Genomic DNA, 13,811 nt, shown 5'->3' on the forward strand with positions numbered 1-13,811 from the left:
TGGATCCCGGGGACTGCTATGCCGCCCTCAATCTGCAGGACGCGTACTTCCACATTTAGCCCGTGTCCCCATTCAGGACATTTGCAGGGCTGCCACATGGTCTTCAGTTCACACATTCACCTCGTATTATGCGATCGTCACCCAGACCAGGGAAGACGCCGGGTTCAGCAGGGCTGTGCTCCATCCCGAGAGTTTGTGAACTCCTACCCACCTCCAACAGATATATCTTGGAATCACCTATTATGGAATACATATGAGCAATCACTCGAAGCAGAAAAGACTGTAACCTTTTCCGTAACGGGTGTTCTTCGAGATGTGTTGCTCATGTCTAATCCACATCCCGCCCTCCTGCCCCTCTGTCGGAGTTGTCTGGCAAGAAGGAACCGAGGGTGGGGGGAACACGCAGCGCCCCTTATACCGCACCATAAAGGCGTCACTCCAGGGGTAGCTAGGGGCGCTCCCCTATGGGTACTGCTAGAGGGAAAACTTCTGGCACCAGTGCACGTGGCGAGCTCGCACACCTATTGTGGATTAGACATGAGCAACACATCTCGAAGAACACCAGTTATGGAAAAGGTAACTGTCTTTTCTCCAACATCATGCTGCCAACTTTGAAATTGTTTTAACTGGGGAGACATCATCCCTTTCCTTTTCCCCTCCTTCACTGGTGTCCTATAGTGCAGAGTTGTTACTTCCTGTTACTCTACCCACTATTATCTTACTGATTGGAGCTAGTATACATCCTCCAATGACTGACCCCGTAATCATGCGCTTTTCTATGTTTACGTCTACCCTTTTGATTCTACTTATTGCTTTTCTGGCCCTATTCCAACAAGCCAGTGTATTCATTAAAGCTAATTTCCCTTTTGCCTTGGCCCATCTCCCTGTTTCTCTCCAGCTGCATTTCTTTTAGCTTCTGTAAACCCTGTGCCCTAATCTCCCACTCCTGTGCCTACTGCAGCCCTGCTGCTGTCCTGGGCATGAAGGAATTTGGTGCAAGGGGGAGAAGAAATAAACCACCCAGCAGATCTGTAGGATAGGGAAGTGAGCCAAGTACCGTATTAAAGGCTCTTAAAAACCCTGAGGCAGCCAAATGACTTCAAGGTAGAGATGGGATGGAATCTGATGTGAAGTATTGTGATCGCTTTATTCATACTGTGGATTTCTCTAGCATCTGAGGATCTCAAACCACTTAATTAAGTCTCACAGGGCAGCATTCTTATCCCCATTTTACAGATGTGGATAAGTGATGAGTGTCCAAGGGCCCAGTACAAAATCCTGAACCCAGGTCTTCAAGCTCCCATCCCACTGATTCAGCCATAAACCCACTGTTTCTCTCCAAGCCAGTGGTGTAGTGGGGCCAGATTATGATGGAACAGCACTTTTGCCACATGGAGGCAGGGCCGCTGAGAGCGGGTTCGGGCCCTGGTGAAAAAAATTTTTCGGGCCCCCCGGCAAGGGCGGACCAGCTAAACAGCCAGGGAAACCGGGACCCCTTCCGGACCGCCAGGCCCCGGTAATTTGTACCGGCTTCCCCCCCCCTCGTTGGCCCTGCATGGAGGATGCCATTTTAGAACAAAACGGTGTCCTCTGCACAGTGTGACCTCCAGTAGATGCCCATTCAGGACTACCTCACTTCTCCAGCCCAGACAGTAGCTTGCCAACATTTTGTATGTGTGTCTGTCTGTCTGTCTCTCTCTCTCTCTCAGCAAGTCAGGGTTTTATAGCTGTTCTTGGCAGCATGGAGAGATTCTGCTTTTTGCTAATTAGGCATTTTGATGTAAATCAGCTTTTTATTAAAAAATAAATTTTCTGTTTGGGAAACATCAGAACTGGGAGACATGCAAATGTGAGAAGGGAAGGGAATTTGTTGAAGGTTTGTGTATTCAGTCACTGAAATAATTTTTAGATCTCCGTTTATTTGTTTGTTTAACATTTAAATGCTCCTCTCAGAGGTTGGTTTGTTTTAGACATTTATAATGTGCCCATCAGCAATTACCTCTCGGCACACTGACAAGTTACAAATGAAATTCCGATTTCCAATGACGGTGAACAAAACCTTCTTGACCCATTAATCTTTGTGAAATCATCATTAGAATAAGAATCCAGGCAGAAAATCTACTTACCCATGTTTTTACCTTGATGGCTGATGTGAATGAAAAACTATTGATAATTTACTTGCCTGCTGGGGGAAAAAATAGTAGTCACCCACGGCAAGGAAATTAACTAGAGGCTGGTAATTCCTGCCCCATCCCTCCCTGGTATCTTAGCAATAAATACTTTCCAAGCTACTGATCTGCAAGGACTAAAGACCAGATTGGAGAAGGAAGCATTTTAGCAATGTCCTGGCCCTTGTGAGGGAATAGTGCGGGTTGAAGCCATCCTGGTGCAGCTAAGAGCTATGCAAGCCTCTATACCACGGTTCGGTTTGGTTTTCTAGTCTTGTTCGGGGATAATAGCTGAGGCTCAGGTGAATATGTGCATGCATGATGGGGATGTGCTATTACTCCATGGAGCATGTGATGGTAGCCCCTTGTAGGAGAGAGTATTTCAGGTTGCTCAACTGTGATCATTCTGATCAGTGAAAGAGTAGTATTGGTAACCATTCGGTCGATCTCCGCTGGTATGGTGGTGGCCTTGGGGTGGGGGAACGAATGGGTAACTCCAAGGTGTGTGTGTGTGTGTGTAGGTGATGGAGAGATGAGTGGAGGTAGGTATTTCAGTGGTGGGGCTAAATCTCCTTCTGGGGCTTGAGAGTGGATTCAAATGGCAGCTCATGTCACAGGTGTTCATGATGCTGGTTTAACTTCAGTCCCAGCTGGATGCTGAGGTACCATTCTTTTTATAAAACCAATCTTACTGCTTATTCATTGCTTGAGGGGTGAGGGAGGGAGACCAGGATTGAGGTGCATCTGCAGAGCCGTTGGAAGGAGATAGCTTGCACAGCACCTGCCAACAGTGCAAGTCTCTCACTTTTCTCAAGCACTAAAACTCTCCCTAACTCAGGGGGTAGAGTTGGCTTTTACTTGATGATTATCTCACCATCAAACCTGAAAACCCCAATTCAAATCCTGAAAGCTCCTGGAAGGCTGGAAGTTCTGAGACATGTGTTATTGGTCCCAGCTATTGGGCAATAGCTGCAGTGGTTTAAATTACAATATGAAAGCTAACAGCTGGGATTTAAAGGAGTTTGATCGTGCAGTCTTGAGTTGTGACACTTTGAATTGGGATTTGTGTCTGTTCTAGCTCAATGTGGGGGGCAGGTTTCTCCCTCCTACGTAAACGCATATCTCTTTCATGATCTCTCTGCTAGTGGCCTGTGTCTCTTTAAACACTGGAGAAGTTGTGCTCAGCAAAGACAGATTGAAGCTTTTAGGACTCATTAGACTTCAAAGAAAAACGGCCTGAGCCACAAGTGAGAGGGGAGGAAATGGAGTAGCTGAAGGATTCCTTTAAAGGAGAATAAAAATAAACCCCAGACAGGAAGGAAAGCCCGATAGGGTCTGAATCTGATCTGCAATCCCACAAGTCTGGCTCTGGGGACCCGCTTCATTCAGGAGCTACAAAGAGAGAGACCCTCTGTCCAAGGCTTTGTCTACACTACACAATCTGACGTCCAGTTAAGATCTAGGGTAAAATGCAAATATTAGAAGCCTGGAACAAACATTTTGGGGAGTATCCACGCTTGCCTTTACAAAGGGGTTAACCACGGTCTGGTCTATACTTAAGATGAAGGTCGACATAGTTACAGCTCTCAGAGGTGTGAAAAATCCACGCGGCTGAGTCCCATAGGTTCGCCGACCTAACCCTCGGTGTCAATACAGCTAAGTCAATGGGAGAATGCTTCTGTCGATCTAACTAGTGTTGCTCAGGGAAGTGGTGTTCGTGCACCCGTTGGAAAAAACCCCTCTGTCAGTGTAGGCTGTATCTACACTACAGGCTTATGCTGGCACAGTTACGACAACCTAGCTATACTAATATAGTCTCCGTGCTGTAGACGTAACGTGACTGTTGAACAAAGGGTACATCTACACTACAGAGCCTATGCCACCATAGCTGTAGCCCCCTGGTGTAGAAGCAGCGTATGCTGACCGTAGGAAGTATCGTGTCGGTGTAGGAACACCACCTCCCGAACAATGTTATCTACTTCAACAGAAGCGTTCTTCCATCAGCCTAGCTGCATCTACACGGGGGTTTTTGCTAATATAATTCTGTGGGTTTTTTCCACACCCCTGCCTGACATAGCGATGTCAATATAACTGTTCATTGTAGGCCAAACCACAGATTGCTTTTTCCCACAAATTAAAATCCACTCTAACTCCCTCCACTCCCCTTCTTGTTGCTAGCACACGCCCTCTTTTGGGGTCCGAGACCAGGGTATTGGCAGGAACTGGTTATTGACAACTCAAGCAAACTAATATCTGTACTTGCTTCTTCCTACTCTCCTGTTCACCCCCATTTCCTCCTCCCCATTCCAGTTCCTGGTCTCTTATGTGCTTGCAAATCTCCAAGCACCCCTTAAGCTCACAGGCCACCCCGGGACCTTTGCATCTTTTCTGTCTTTCACCCTTCTAACGTTAAAACTTTTTGATATTTTACACTTGGGCTTGGATTTTCAAAGGAGCCAAACTCCCGACTCCCACTGAAGTTTAGGTGGATTGGGTGCCTAACTCCCTTAGGCTATCTTGAAAATTCAAGCACCAATTCTTTTTTTTTGGTGCCGGAGGAGATCAAAAACCAGAAACCCCAAGCAAACTCCTCCTATCTAACTGGAGAGTTTTGGTGGGGGTGAAGCACAATTAGCAAAAATTCCCCCTTGACCTCCAGCCATGGCAGTCTGTTCCCAAATAGGCAGTAGGAGATTGGCATGGGTGTCTGTGGTTTATAAACATTGGGTATGTATTTGCAAATTGCATAATGGCAAATTGTTGATTTTGGTGCCTTGGATCAAAATATAGCTGACTTGCCCCAGCGTTTTTAGTAATTGTGTCTACTGGGAATTGAGCCCTCAGTCTTTTGTCTTCTACTTCTTTGCTAGAGGTTACAAAAAGGGTGAAACAGAGAGATTGAGGGCGGCGGGGGGAGCATCTGGAAGACCCCTGCACAGGGTCATGTTTTGAGGCTACCACAACCATTGCAGTCAGTTGGGAGAGGACCGCTGTCTGGGAGTGCAGAAACAGACAAAAACCCATGACCACATGTATGCTGATCTTGTTTGGCAGCTGAACTGTAAAGATGAGACTGGGGAGACAGACCCCAGCATGTTAATCTCCAAAACCACAGTGGCTGTTTGTACCTTTTGATTTAGCAATGGTTAGATGCCTGGGAGGGGTGGCGCTCCAAGTGTGCTCTGAAGTGATACAAGCCATTCTACCAACTCCTGGACACGCACAGCAGCACCCTAGATAAGTGAAGAGACATGAGGACACATCTGGTTGGGGAATTCGGTCGGGTTTTTCTTATGTTGGGCAGAAGTATGGAAAAACGCTCCCCTAAGCACCATAGCTGTGCCGACCTAACCCACAGTGTAGATGCATCTATGTCAGTGCAAGAATAATTCTGTCGCCCTCGCAGGTCTGCATCTATACTCTGGGCTTATGCCAGCATAGCTGTGGTGACCTAGCTATGCCCATGTAGTTTCCACAGTGTAGACATGCCCTTAGTAATTTCAAATGTGCATCTCTCCAAAAGTGTGCTTGGTGGGTTGGGGGAAGGTTCTTCTGTGTGGGCAAGGGGGCTACTGGCAAGGCCAGTCTTTGCTTACATTGAGGATAGATCCTGATCAGTTGATTTGAGGGAAAGGATGATATCTGATGGAACAGCCTTGATGACTTGCCCTGCTCTTATTCCTCTTTCTCACTGCAGGGAAGATCCTCTTCCGCAGAAGCCACATCCGGGATGTTGCCGTCAAGCGTCTGATACCTATTGATGAATACTGCAAGGTAAAGGGAGTCTTCTAGCTCAAATCGAAGACTTCTAGCCTGTGATATAGGCATGATTTGAGCTGGTCCTTCTCTGTTGGTGATACTGGTTCCATTTCTGGGAGGGGGCAGCACATGCTGTTGCACCATAAAACCTTCATTGTGAACTTCTACCAGCTGTAGCTTGTGCTAACGTACCACCTCCTGCCATGAGATTAGCTGGTGTCCTTGAGTCTGGCGCAGCGGATCCACTCCATGCAGATGTAAAAACATCCAGTGGGTCCCATCTCAGACAGAGTGGTCAGTGCTGTGGTTTTGGAGGCCTAGAGATTGCAGCATGGTAGTGACCTAGTTGCTCACCATGTACTCTCCACTTCTGGTTCCCCTTAATTTTATTACTTTTTTTAAAATCCCTTCTCAGGCTACAAACCAGAAGCAAAAAGCCTAGTAGGGGCTCTGCTGGCTACAGGTTAAATTCACTAGCTAGCTTATCCTGTTGGTTTCAAATGTGATCACCATTGAGCAGAGTCCAGTCCTTATCCTTAGAAGATGGGTCTCGTCACAGAACTGGCACTGGCTCGAGCTTCGGGGATAACAGAGGGTTTGGTGCTGTGGACTGAGATGTGTTGGCAGAGCCGGGGGGGGAGGACCACGGAACTTTATACAATAATGTTAAAACTCATCTGTGCATGAGGTGAAGCTTTTTCAGGCATCAGCTGAAGACCTGGGAACGAACCTCCAGAGGAACTAAGGACCTTCTGCTCTAAGTGCAAGATGCATTTCTTTGAGCAAGCCTTCTCCAACGTAATTGTGTGTGTGTGTTAAATAAAAATTCCAGAACAAAACACTCAACTGCATACAGCTCTCCCCCGGAGAGAAGATGAGAGAACAAACACAAGACAGGTGTTAGTAGCTTTGCTTAATGCCCTCCTGTTCGGTGCTCAGGTAGTATGGGGTTGAGCACAGCATAAGAACCTGAATAGAATAGAATTGCAGAGGATGATGCAGGTCAAGACTCAGGTGCATTGACCAAAGCTCGGAGGGAGGGACCCTGGGACTGGAATTGCAAGGGGTGCTGAAGGTCAAGACCAAGACTCATCAGCGAACATGTCTGGAGGCCCAGCACTGGGCTAACATGTGCTGCAGCTCAAAACCGTTGAGGTGCATTAGCTGAGTTACTACAGGGTAACAGGCAGGATTGGAACCACAGAGGTGAAGCACAGGTAGCCTTGAGGCATATTGTCAAAGCCGGGGAGGTCGGGGAAAGCTTACACGGCAACTGGCTGGCTCTTGCTGGTGTGATCAGTCCCCTGTTTTCAGGGACACTAAAATATGCCAGCTACATAGACACATGCTTGCCCATAAATTTAATTTTAGGGAGGAAAAAAGTCCCTAAGTGATAAGAGGCTGCAGCTGTCTGTTCGGAACGATGCTGTTAATGGCATAAAATATAATGAATCCATTTGACTTAATAACTGGAACATAATGGCTGATGTTATATGACCCACTTAGACAACAGCTTTCTCCTCCTCCAGTTAATGCATTACCAAGTAATAAAGTGTGCACTATGCCGGGCCTTCCAGCTCCTGCTACTTAACTGTGAAGCTGCTAGTGGGGTGAGGGGCTAAGCCACCGTAGCAGTGTGCATGGCAGAGTCAGCCCATGCTATTACCATGGGCGTCTCAGCCACAGCCCCTGCTCTCCCTGGCATTTCTGTTATTTTGGGTTGATTTCACATGCACCACCAGAGTGGGAGTATAATATACACTCTCAGCAAAAAAAAAAAAAAAATCCCTGAGTTTGCTGTGGTTAGGGTGGTGTTTAGTGAGCACTGAGCATTACGGGAACACTGCGTAACCAGATCCCCCACAAAGTACTAGATAAATATCTTGTCCTTTGTTTTGTCTCTCCTGGGAGAGAGGTGAGGAGGCGCCGTTCCCTGAGAAAGCTCTGCAAATCCTCCTTTCTTGGCTGCAAAGAAGGTCGGTGAAATCCTGGATTGAAAACATGCAAAGGCATCGCCCCACCAGGCAGGGAGAGAATAGTCCTTTATAAAGCCATGGTCCAGCTGCACCCAGAATACTCTCTTGCTAGCAGAAAGAGCTTGACAGATTGGAGAGAGGTCAAAGAAGAGCAGCAAAAATGATCAGGGAGCTGGTGCGATTGACTGATTTCTAAAGTCAGATTTAAGAGAGCTAAATACAGTGTGTTCTCATCCCGTTTCCCCTGGGTCCTACGCTAAATAACCCTTTTCTCTGGGTTGGTAATAGTATTAGTAGGTTTGAGAGAGAAAATGTTGGCTGACTATCTGGTAAAAGAGTTGTGACGGGGAGATCCTCTCCCAAGCCCGGTTGCTTGGGATTCTTAAAATGAAACTGGACAGAGCTCTAGAAAATGCCCTGTAGAGTGCAGTCACGCATCAGCTCCTGTAAAATGGCTCATCCATCTGAATAGGTTATTCCCATCTGTCTTCTATGAATAACCTTTTCCTGCCAGTCTCCTCACCCCAGCCACCATGCTCCAAGCCAGACAAAATTGGATGGGTTTCTCTTTGGAGCCTGTTCTTCAAATTGCCGTTAAGAATGAGCTGTGTGGCTGAATATATCGCCTCAATAGTGCTCCCAGCCCCTCCCAGCCTGGTGGAAGGCAATGAATCCTCTCAGTCTCCTGCATGGCAGGGCCATGCATTAACCACAAGGCAAATGGCCCTTGGTTTCCATCCTCCTAGGACAAGCTGTGTTTTTCTGACATCATTTCCAATGCTGTAAGAGTGGAACCTTCTCTGGGCTGGGGGTGGTCACTTTACCAGGGTCTGATTGATTCTGCATAGAGTACAGGGAATGGAGTCCTGTGAACAGCACTTCAGTGGAAATGTTGCCAGCAGGAAATCTGAATAGTCTCCTGCACCCACAATCTCCGGAGTGGACAGTTGTTTCTATATCCCATTTCTTATGATGGCTGGCACGCTGTCTCGATTCCTTGTCAGGCAGTATCACCCCCACTGCTTGGTGGCTCTGCCTGTCCTGATTGTGGTGGTGATCAGTGCAATGGCAGGCCTAGGGTTGCCAACCCTCCCGGTTTGGCCGGAAGTCTCCTGGAATTGGGCTCCATCTCTCATAGGCTACTGAAGCCAATCCAGGAAATTTTAGGCTGCTAAAAGTCTGGTAGCGCAGCAGGGCTAAGGCAGGATCCCTATCTGCCCTGGCTCCACGCCGCTCCCTGAAGTGGCCGGCATGTCCGGCAGTGGCTCCTAGGAGGAGGTGCGGCCAGGGGGGTCTCTGCGTGCTGCCCCTGCCCCAAGGGCAGACTCCGCAGCTCCTATTGGCCGGGAATGGGGAACTGCGCCCAATGGGAGCTGCAGGGGCGGTGCTTGCAGGCAGCGGCAGCACGCAGAGCTGCCTGGCTGCCTGTGAGCCTAGGAGCCACTGCCAGACATGCCGCCGCTTCCAGGAGCCGCCTGAGGTAAGCACCGCCTGGCTGGAGCCTGCACCCCGAACCCCCTCTTGCACCCCTGCCCCAGCTCCCTCCCGTACCCAAACTCCCTCCTGGAGCCTGCACCCCAACCCCTCTGCCCCAGCCTGGTGAAAGTGAGTGAGGGTGGGAGAGAGGGAGTGATGGAGGGAGTGGGGCTGGACGGAGTGGGGGTGGTGCCTCAGAAAAGGGGCAGGACAGGGGTGTGGCCTTCGGTAGAAGGCGGGGCAAGAGTGTTTGGGTTTGTGCGATTAGACAGCTGGCAACCCTAGGCAGGCCTGTTTTGTGAAAGGCTACGGGGGCAGAGCAGATAGGCCAATAAACACTCAGGTCTGCCTCTGGGAGCAGCCTGGGGTGCTGCACGCAGGGCTGTGTTCCTGATGCAGGGGCAAGCTGAGGTTGTTATGATTTTGTTCGTATCCTTGTCTCAGAGCCCTTTGAGGGAGGATTGTGGATATGAAGCTGAGGATTGGCTGTCAGTCATACATCAGGGTGGGCCCTGCTTCCAAACCTCCTTCCTGTGACATGTCACTTTGTCACCCCCCCCCCCCCAACAATGAGCACTGTGCAGCTACATGTGTCCCCTTTGCCTAAATCTGTATTACAGAGCCCTAGCCAAGTCTGCCTCCCCTCCAGCCTCAGCTGGGCTGAGACAGTAAGAGAAATGATGTGTGTGCTATTCTAGACACCATCTCCTCCACCTTCTGCAGAGACCATTACATTATTGCTCGCGCTCATTCTCTGTCACCCGGCGAGTTCCACTTCTAAAACCTGTGTTGCTGCAGAAGGCTTCCTGGGAGGGAGGGGGACAGATGCGGTGCCGCTCATTAACTCCAGCCTCCACACTTATTATCTGATAATAACACTATCAAAAGCTCTCCAGCCCCTGCTCGAGGTGTTTGTGGGCTCCCCTTCTGCCACTCAGACAACCTCTTCTTGAGTAGCAGTTGCTCAGCAGAGGGCTTATGAGAGAGAGAGGACTCTACAGATTTGTAAAGTGCTGATGGGCCCTATGGTCCCAGGGCTCTGAACCTAACCAGAAGCATCAAAGCCAGGCCCTATTGCCCTGAAAGACATGAACTGCTTGACTCTCTGCACACAGGACAGTGATGAGCTTTGGGGAGTCTCAGCCAGGCCTTAGCTAGAAGGATGGCTATTTTGATGGGGAGGCAGCTGTTACAGGTACTCTAAGGATACCCTGGATGGTGGGAGTGAACAGTTAAAATGGCAAAGGTAGCCTGGATTGCAGGTCAACATCTGCTTACTCCCCTTTGCACCCTGCCATCTTACCCAGAGATGCAGCAGCTGAAACGGAGGCTGTAAGTGACTTACTCCATTCTGGTGCATTGCGACATTCACTATAGCGCTCGCCACAGTTCTGTGCATCGTGGTGCCTGTTTCTTCCAGCAGCCTTTCCTGTATTTGCCCGGCTGTTCACACACACTGAAGGCCGCGCCTCCAAAATCCTTTCAGACTCTGGGACTAGTCTCTAGCTTCATGTTCTCAATCTCTTTGTTTCATTCACAGGCTCTGATCCAGCTGCCACCCTACATCTCTCAGTGTGAGGAGGTTCTTCAGTTCTTCGAGACAAGACCCGAAGACCTGAATCCCCCCAAAGAGTAAGTTGGTTACAACAAGCTAGTGGGGTTGCTCTGCAGAATTGCTCTGGTGGTGGTCGCATCCCCTGCTGCAGATAAAACCCCCTTGATCACTGTGACATTCAGAAGACGCTCTGAGATCCATGAACAAATCCCCAACCTGTCTGTGAATGTAATGTTCAAGAAAGGTGCTGGTTTGAGATCCCTGGAAAATGAAGTTCTTTGTTTAGTCAAAGAACCGGGACCATGCAAGCTTTTTTCACACTCTGCTCCCTACCAGTGCGTCTCAGCCCTCCCCTGAAATGTCCACTGCTAGTAATGAGGTGGAAGCGCTTTCTCCAGGAGCCACTGAATCCTTGGCCTCAGTGCTGAGCTTACAGCCCAGATGCCACTTCATGCTAATAGTGGTACTGGTTTTTCTGATACAGTCACTTGGGAAACTCAAACTCTTTTCCTGTAGGAACTGCCAAGCAGGCATCAGACAGGAGCGACTTCCAGTTGTTAATGATCTCTGCCTAGAGAGAAAGACTCTCCCTTTGCCAGTCCCCTGAACCATCCACAACAATGCCTGACTCTTGCTTTCCATTGGAAACAAGGAACATGTGCAGAGATTCTTGCGTGTCTTACGCAACCCTGTGTAGTTACTAGTCTTGTGACTATGAGCTACTTGTTCCAGCCCCTATTAATCACCCAGAGCATAAATACAAACACCAGCTTCCCTCTCTGTCCTGTTGCTGTCTCTCCTTAGATTGTGTATGCAGCTCTGCCTAAGGTTGAGCAATGGAGGAAGATTGACTGATTGTGCAAGAAAAGGCAGTAAAATAATTTGACATTGTTTTGCATTGCATGGAGGATGGGGGGGATTAAAAGGATTTTGTTTGTCTCTGTGAAGGAACATTGAGTTTTGCATGTCTCCTGTTAAGTGCTGTGCTTGTTCCTTTTGTAACTTCCCCCAACCTTTAGCTTATTTTTTTCTTTTTCTCCTTGGCCTCCTGTTTTTATTTTCTTGTCCTGTCATCATTCCTTCCCCAGCCAGCAGACACTTGATTAGATTGGTCTGAGGGCCCCAGAGTCCATTAACTAATAGCTTGCTGTCAGCTGGCATTCCCATCCAGCCTGCCCAAGCTATTGTTCATCAGTTAACCTTTCACCCCTTCGGTCATCCATCAGCTAATGGAGCAGCATGGGAGTGAGTGAGAGACCTAAGAAGACTGATTTGCATGAGCAGTATCTCATGAACATCTAGGAGTCTGCTGCGGAAAGGGGCCTCCTGGTGTTGGGAGGATGGGGTGGTCTCTGTGATTGTTCCAACATTGACAGGTCCTATTATGGACAGTTTATAAATAAAGTCAGGATTCTCTGGATGGTGTTTGGTTGTCAAATCCACCCAGTGAACCTGTTGGTGAAACATGCGCACAGATGGTGCCTTGGGGGAGAGAGGGGGAGTGAGGATTGTCATCCCTCTTTCTTCTTTTATGCACCCCATTATCCACCCTGGCCTGATCTGTGGGTTATGAACTTGGCATAGGGTATGGAGGCTGTCACAAAAACAAGGGGCCAATTCAAACATATAGAACCCCAGGACACACATCTAAAAAAAGCTGAAACGGTGTGGGGTGGCAGATCCTTAAAAGGAGCTTTGTCTCCCACGTTAGCGCCCAAGTTGACTCTGCTCTGGAGGTATTGCTCCTGCAGGCCTGGCATGTAAAGATCTCTCCCCTGCTCCAAACTTTCTTCTTCTCTGCACCTGATGTGTGCTCATTTGAGGGAACTAAACAGGAAGGAAAACAAAGGGATTGACTGAAATGTAAACAAAGCTGTGTGCTTTGGTGTTGGGGCCAGGCTAAGACTGTACCTTGAGAGTGTCCTTTACCGTGCCCTGGTTTGTGTGTATCTCTCAGCACCTATACACAGCCCCACTCACATGTGGCACACGCTGCATGTGTTTGCTTGCATTTATAAAGGCTTGGCTGTTGCAGCAAGTGCCAGATGAACTGCTCTTGGTGCCGTGCAGTTTGGGAGTGAGATTGGAGTCGTGCCGCATTTTGAGCTGTTATAGAATTAGCCGACGCAGCATGGTCGCTTCTCCCCGTGTGCTGTCCTTTCATGGGGAGGAGAAGAGGGCTTAACAGACCTCTCTTGTCAGTTTTCCTCCAGCAGTGAGCTGCTGTGGTGTCTCAAGGACATCTCTGTTGTGTTTCATATCCCAGCCTGAATGCTCCAGGGTTATTATTATTATTATTAGCTACAATTCAAAATGTTAATGAATAAAAGTCCTTGAGGGTCTCCTCTGGCGAGATTGGTGGGAGCCATTTTGCCAGCCCGACGTGGACAGGCTGCCAGGTTGCCAATAGCGATGTAAAATCAGGGACAGACGGCTGGGGTGGATCCAATATAGTGGTGTGCCTGGGGTTTGGCCGGATGTCATCATTCATAAAAGAGATAAATACTTTCTCTGGGAAGTTGAAAGGGAGCCAGGCCATGAAAGAAATAAGAAGGCGGCTTTTTATGCAGTCGCGGCTGGGAGGCGAAAAATGGATAGGTCAGCACACTCTGTGCCAAGCAAAGCTGTCATTCTGGTGGCACCACTGGCCCCCTGATTGCCTACCCCCTTCCCTCTGCAGCCTCTGGCTGACGGAAAGTCCCCTTCTGCTCTCATTAATGGCTCGGCGCCTGTTCCTGGGCCCATGGCAAAACTCACACTTACTTCAATGGGAGCAAGGTCTGTTGAGAGGAGAAGCTCTGGTGTCTTTGGGGCTGCATGTGTCACCTACCTTCCTGGTTCTCTGGGCAAGGATAGAGATCCCCCTGCTTCATACCA

General features: G+C 48.8%; 1 protein-coding gene across 3 annotated transcripts in view; it reads left to right on the top strand.

Annotated features, from left to right (window-relative positions):
- SH3PXD2B (SH3 and PX domains 2B) overlaps window positions 1–13,811 on the top strand; it is a 127,105-nt gene that overhangs the window by 76,486 nt on the left and 36,808 nt on the right. For all 3 annotated transcript variants that reach the window (XM_065555900.1, XM_065555899.1, XM_065555898.1), the window contains exons 4-5: window positions 5,866–5,942; window positions 10,920–11,011. In XM_065555900.1, coding sequence (XP_065411972.1) covers window positions 5,866–5,942; window positions 10,920–11,011 — 169 coding nt within the window. The remainder of the gene's footprint in view (window positions 1–5,865; window positions 5,943–10,919; window positions 11,012–13,811) is intronic.

Source organism: Chrysemys picta, chromosome 8 (genome assembly GCF_011386835.1).
Source record: "Chrysemys picta bellii isolate R12L10 chromosome 8, ASM1138683v2, whole genome shotgun sequence".
Lineage (NCBI taxonomy): Eukaryota > Metazoa > Chordata > Testudines > Emydidae > Chrysemys > Chrysemys picta.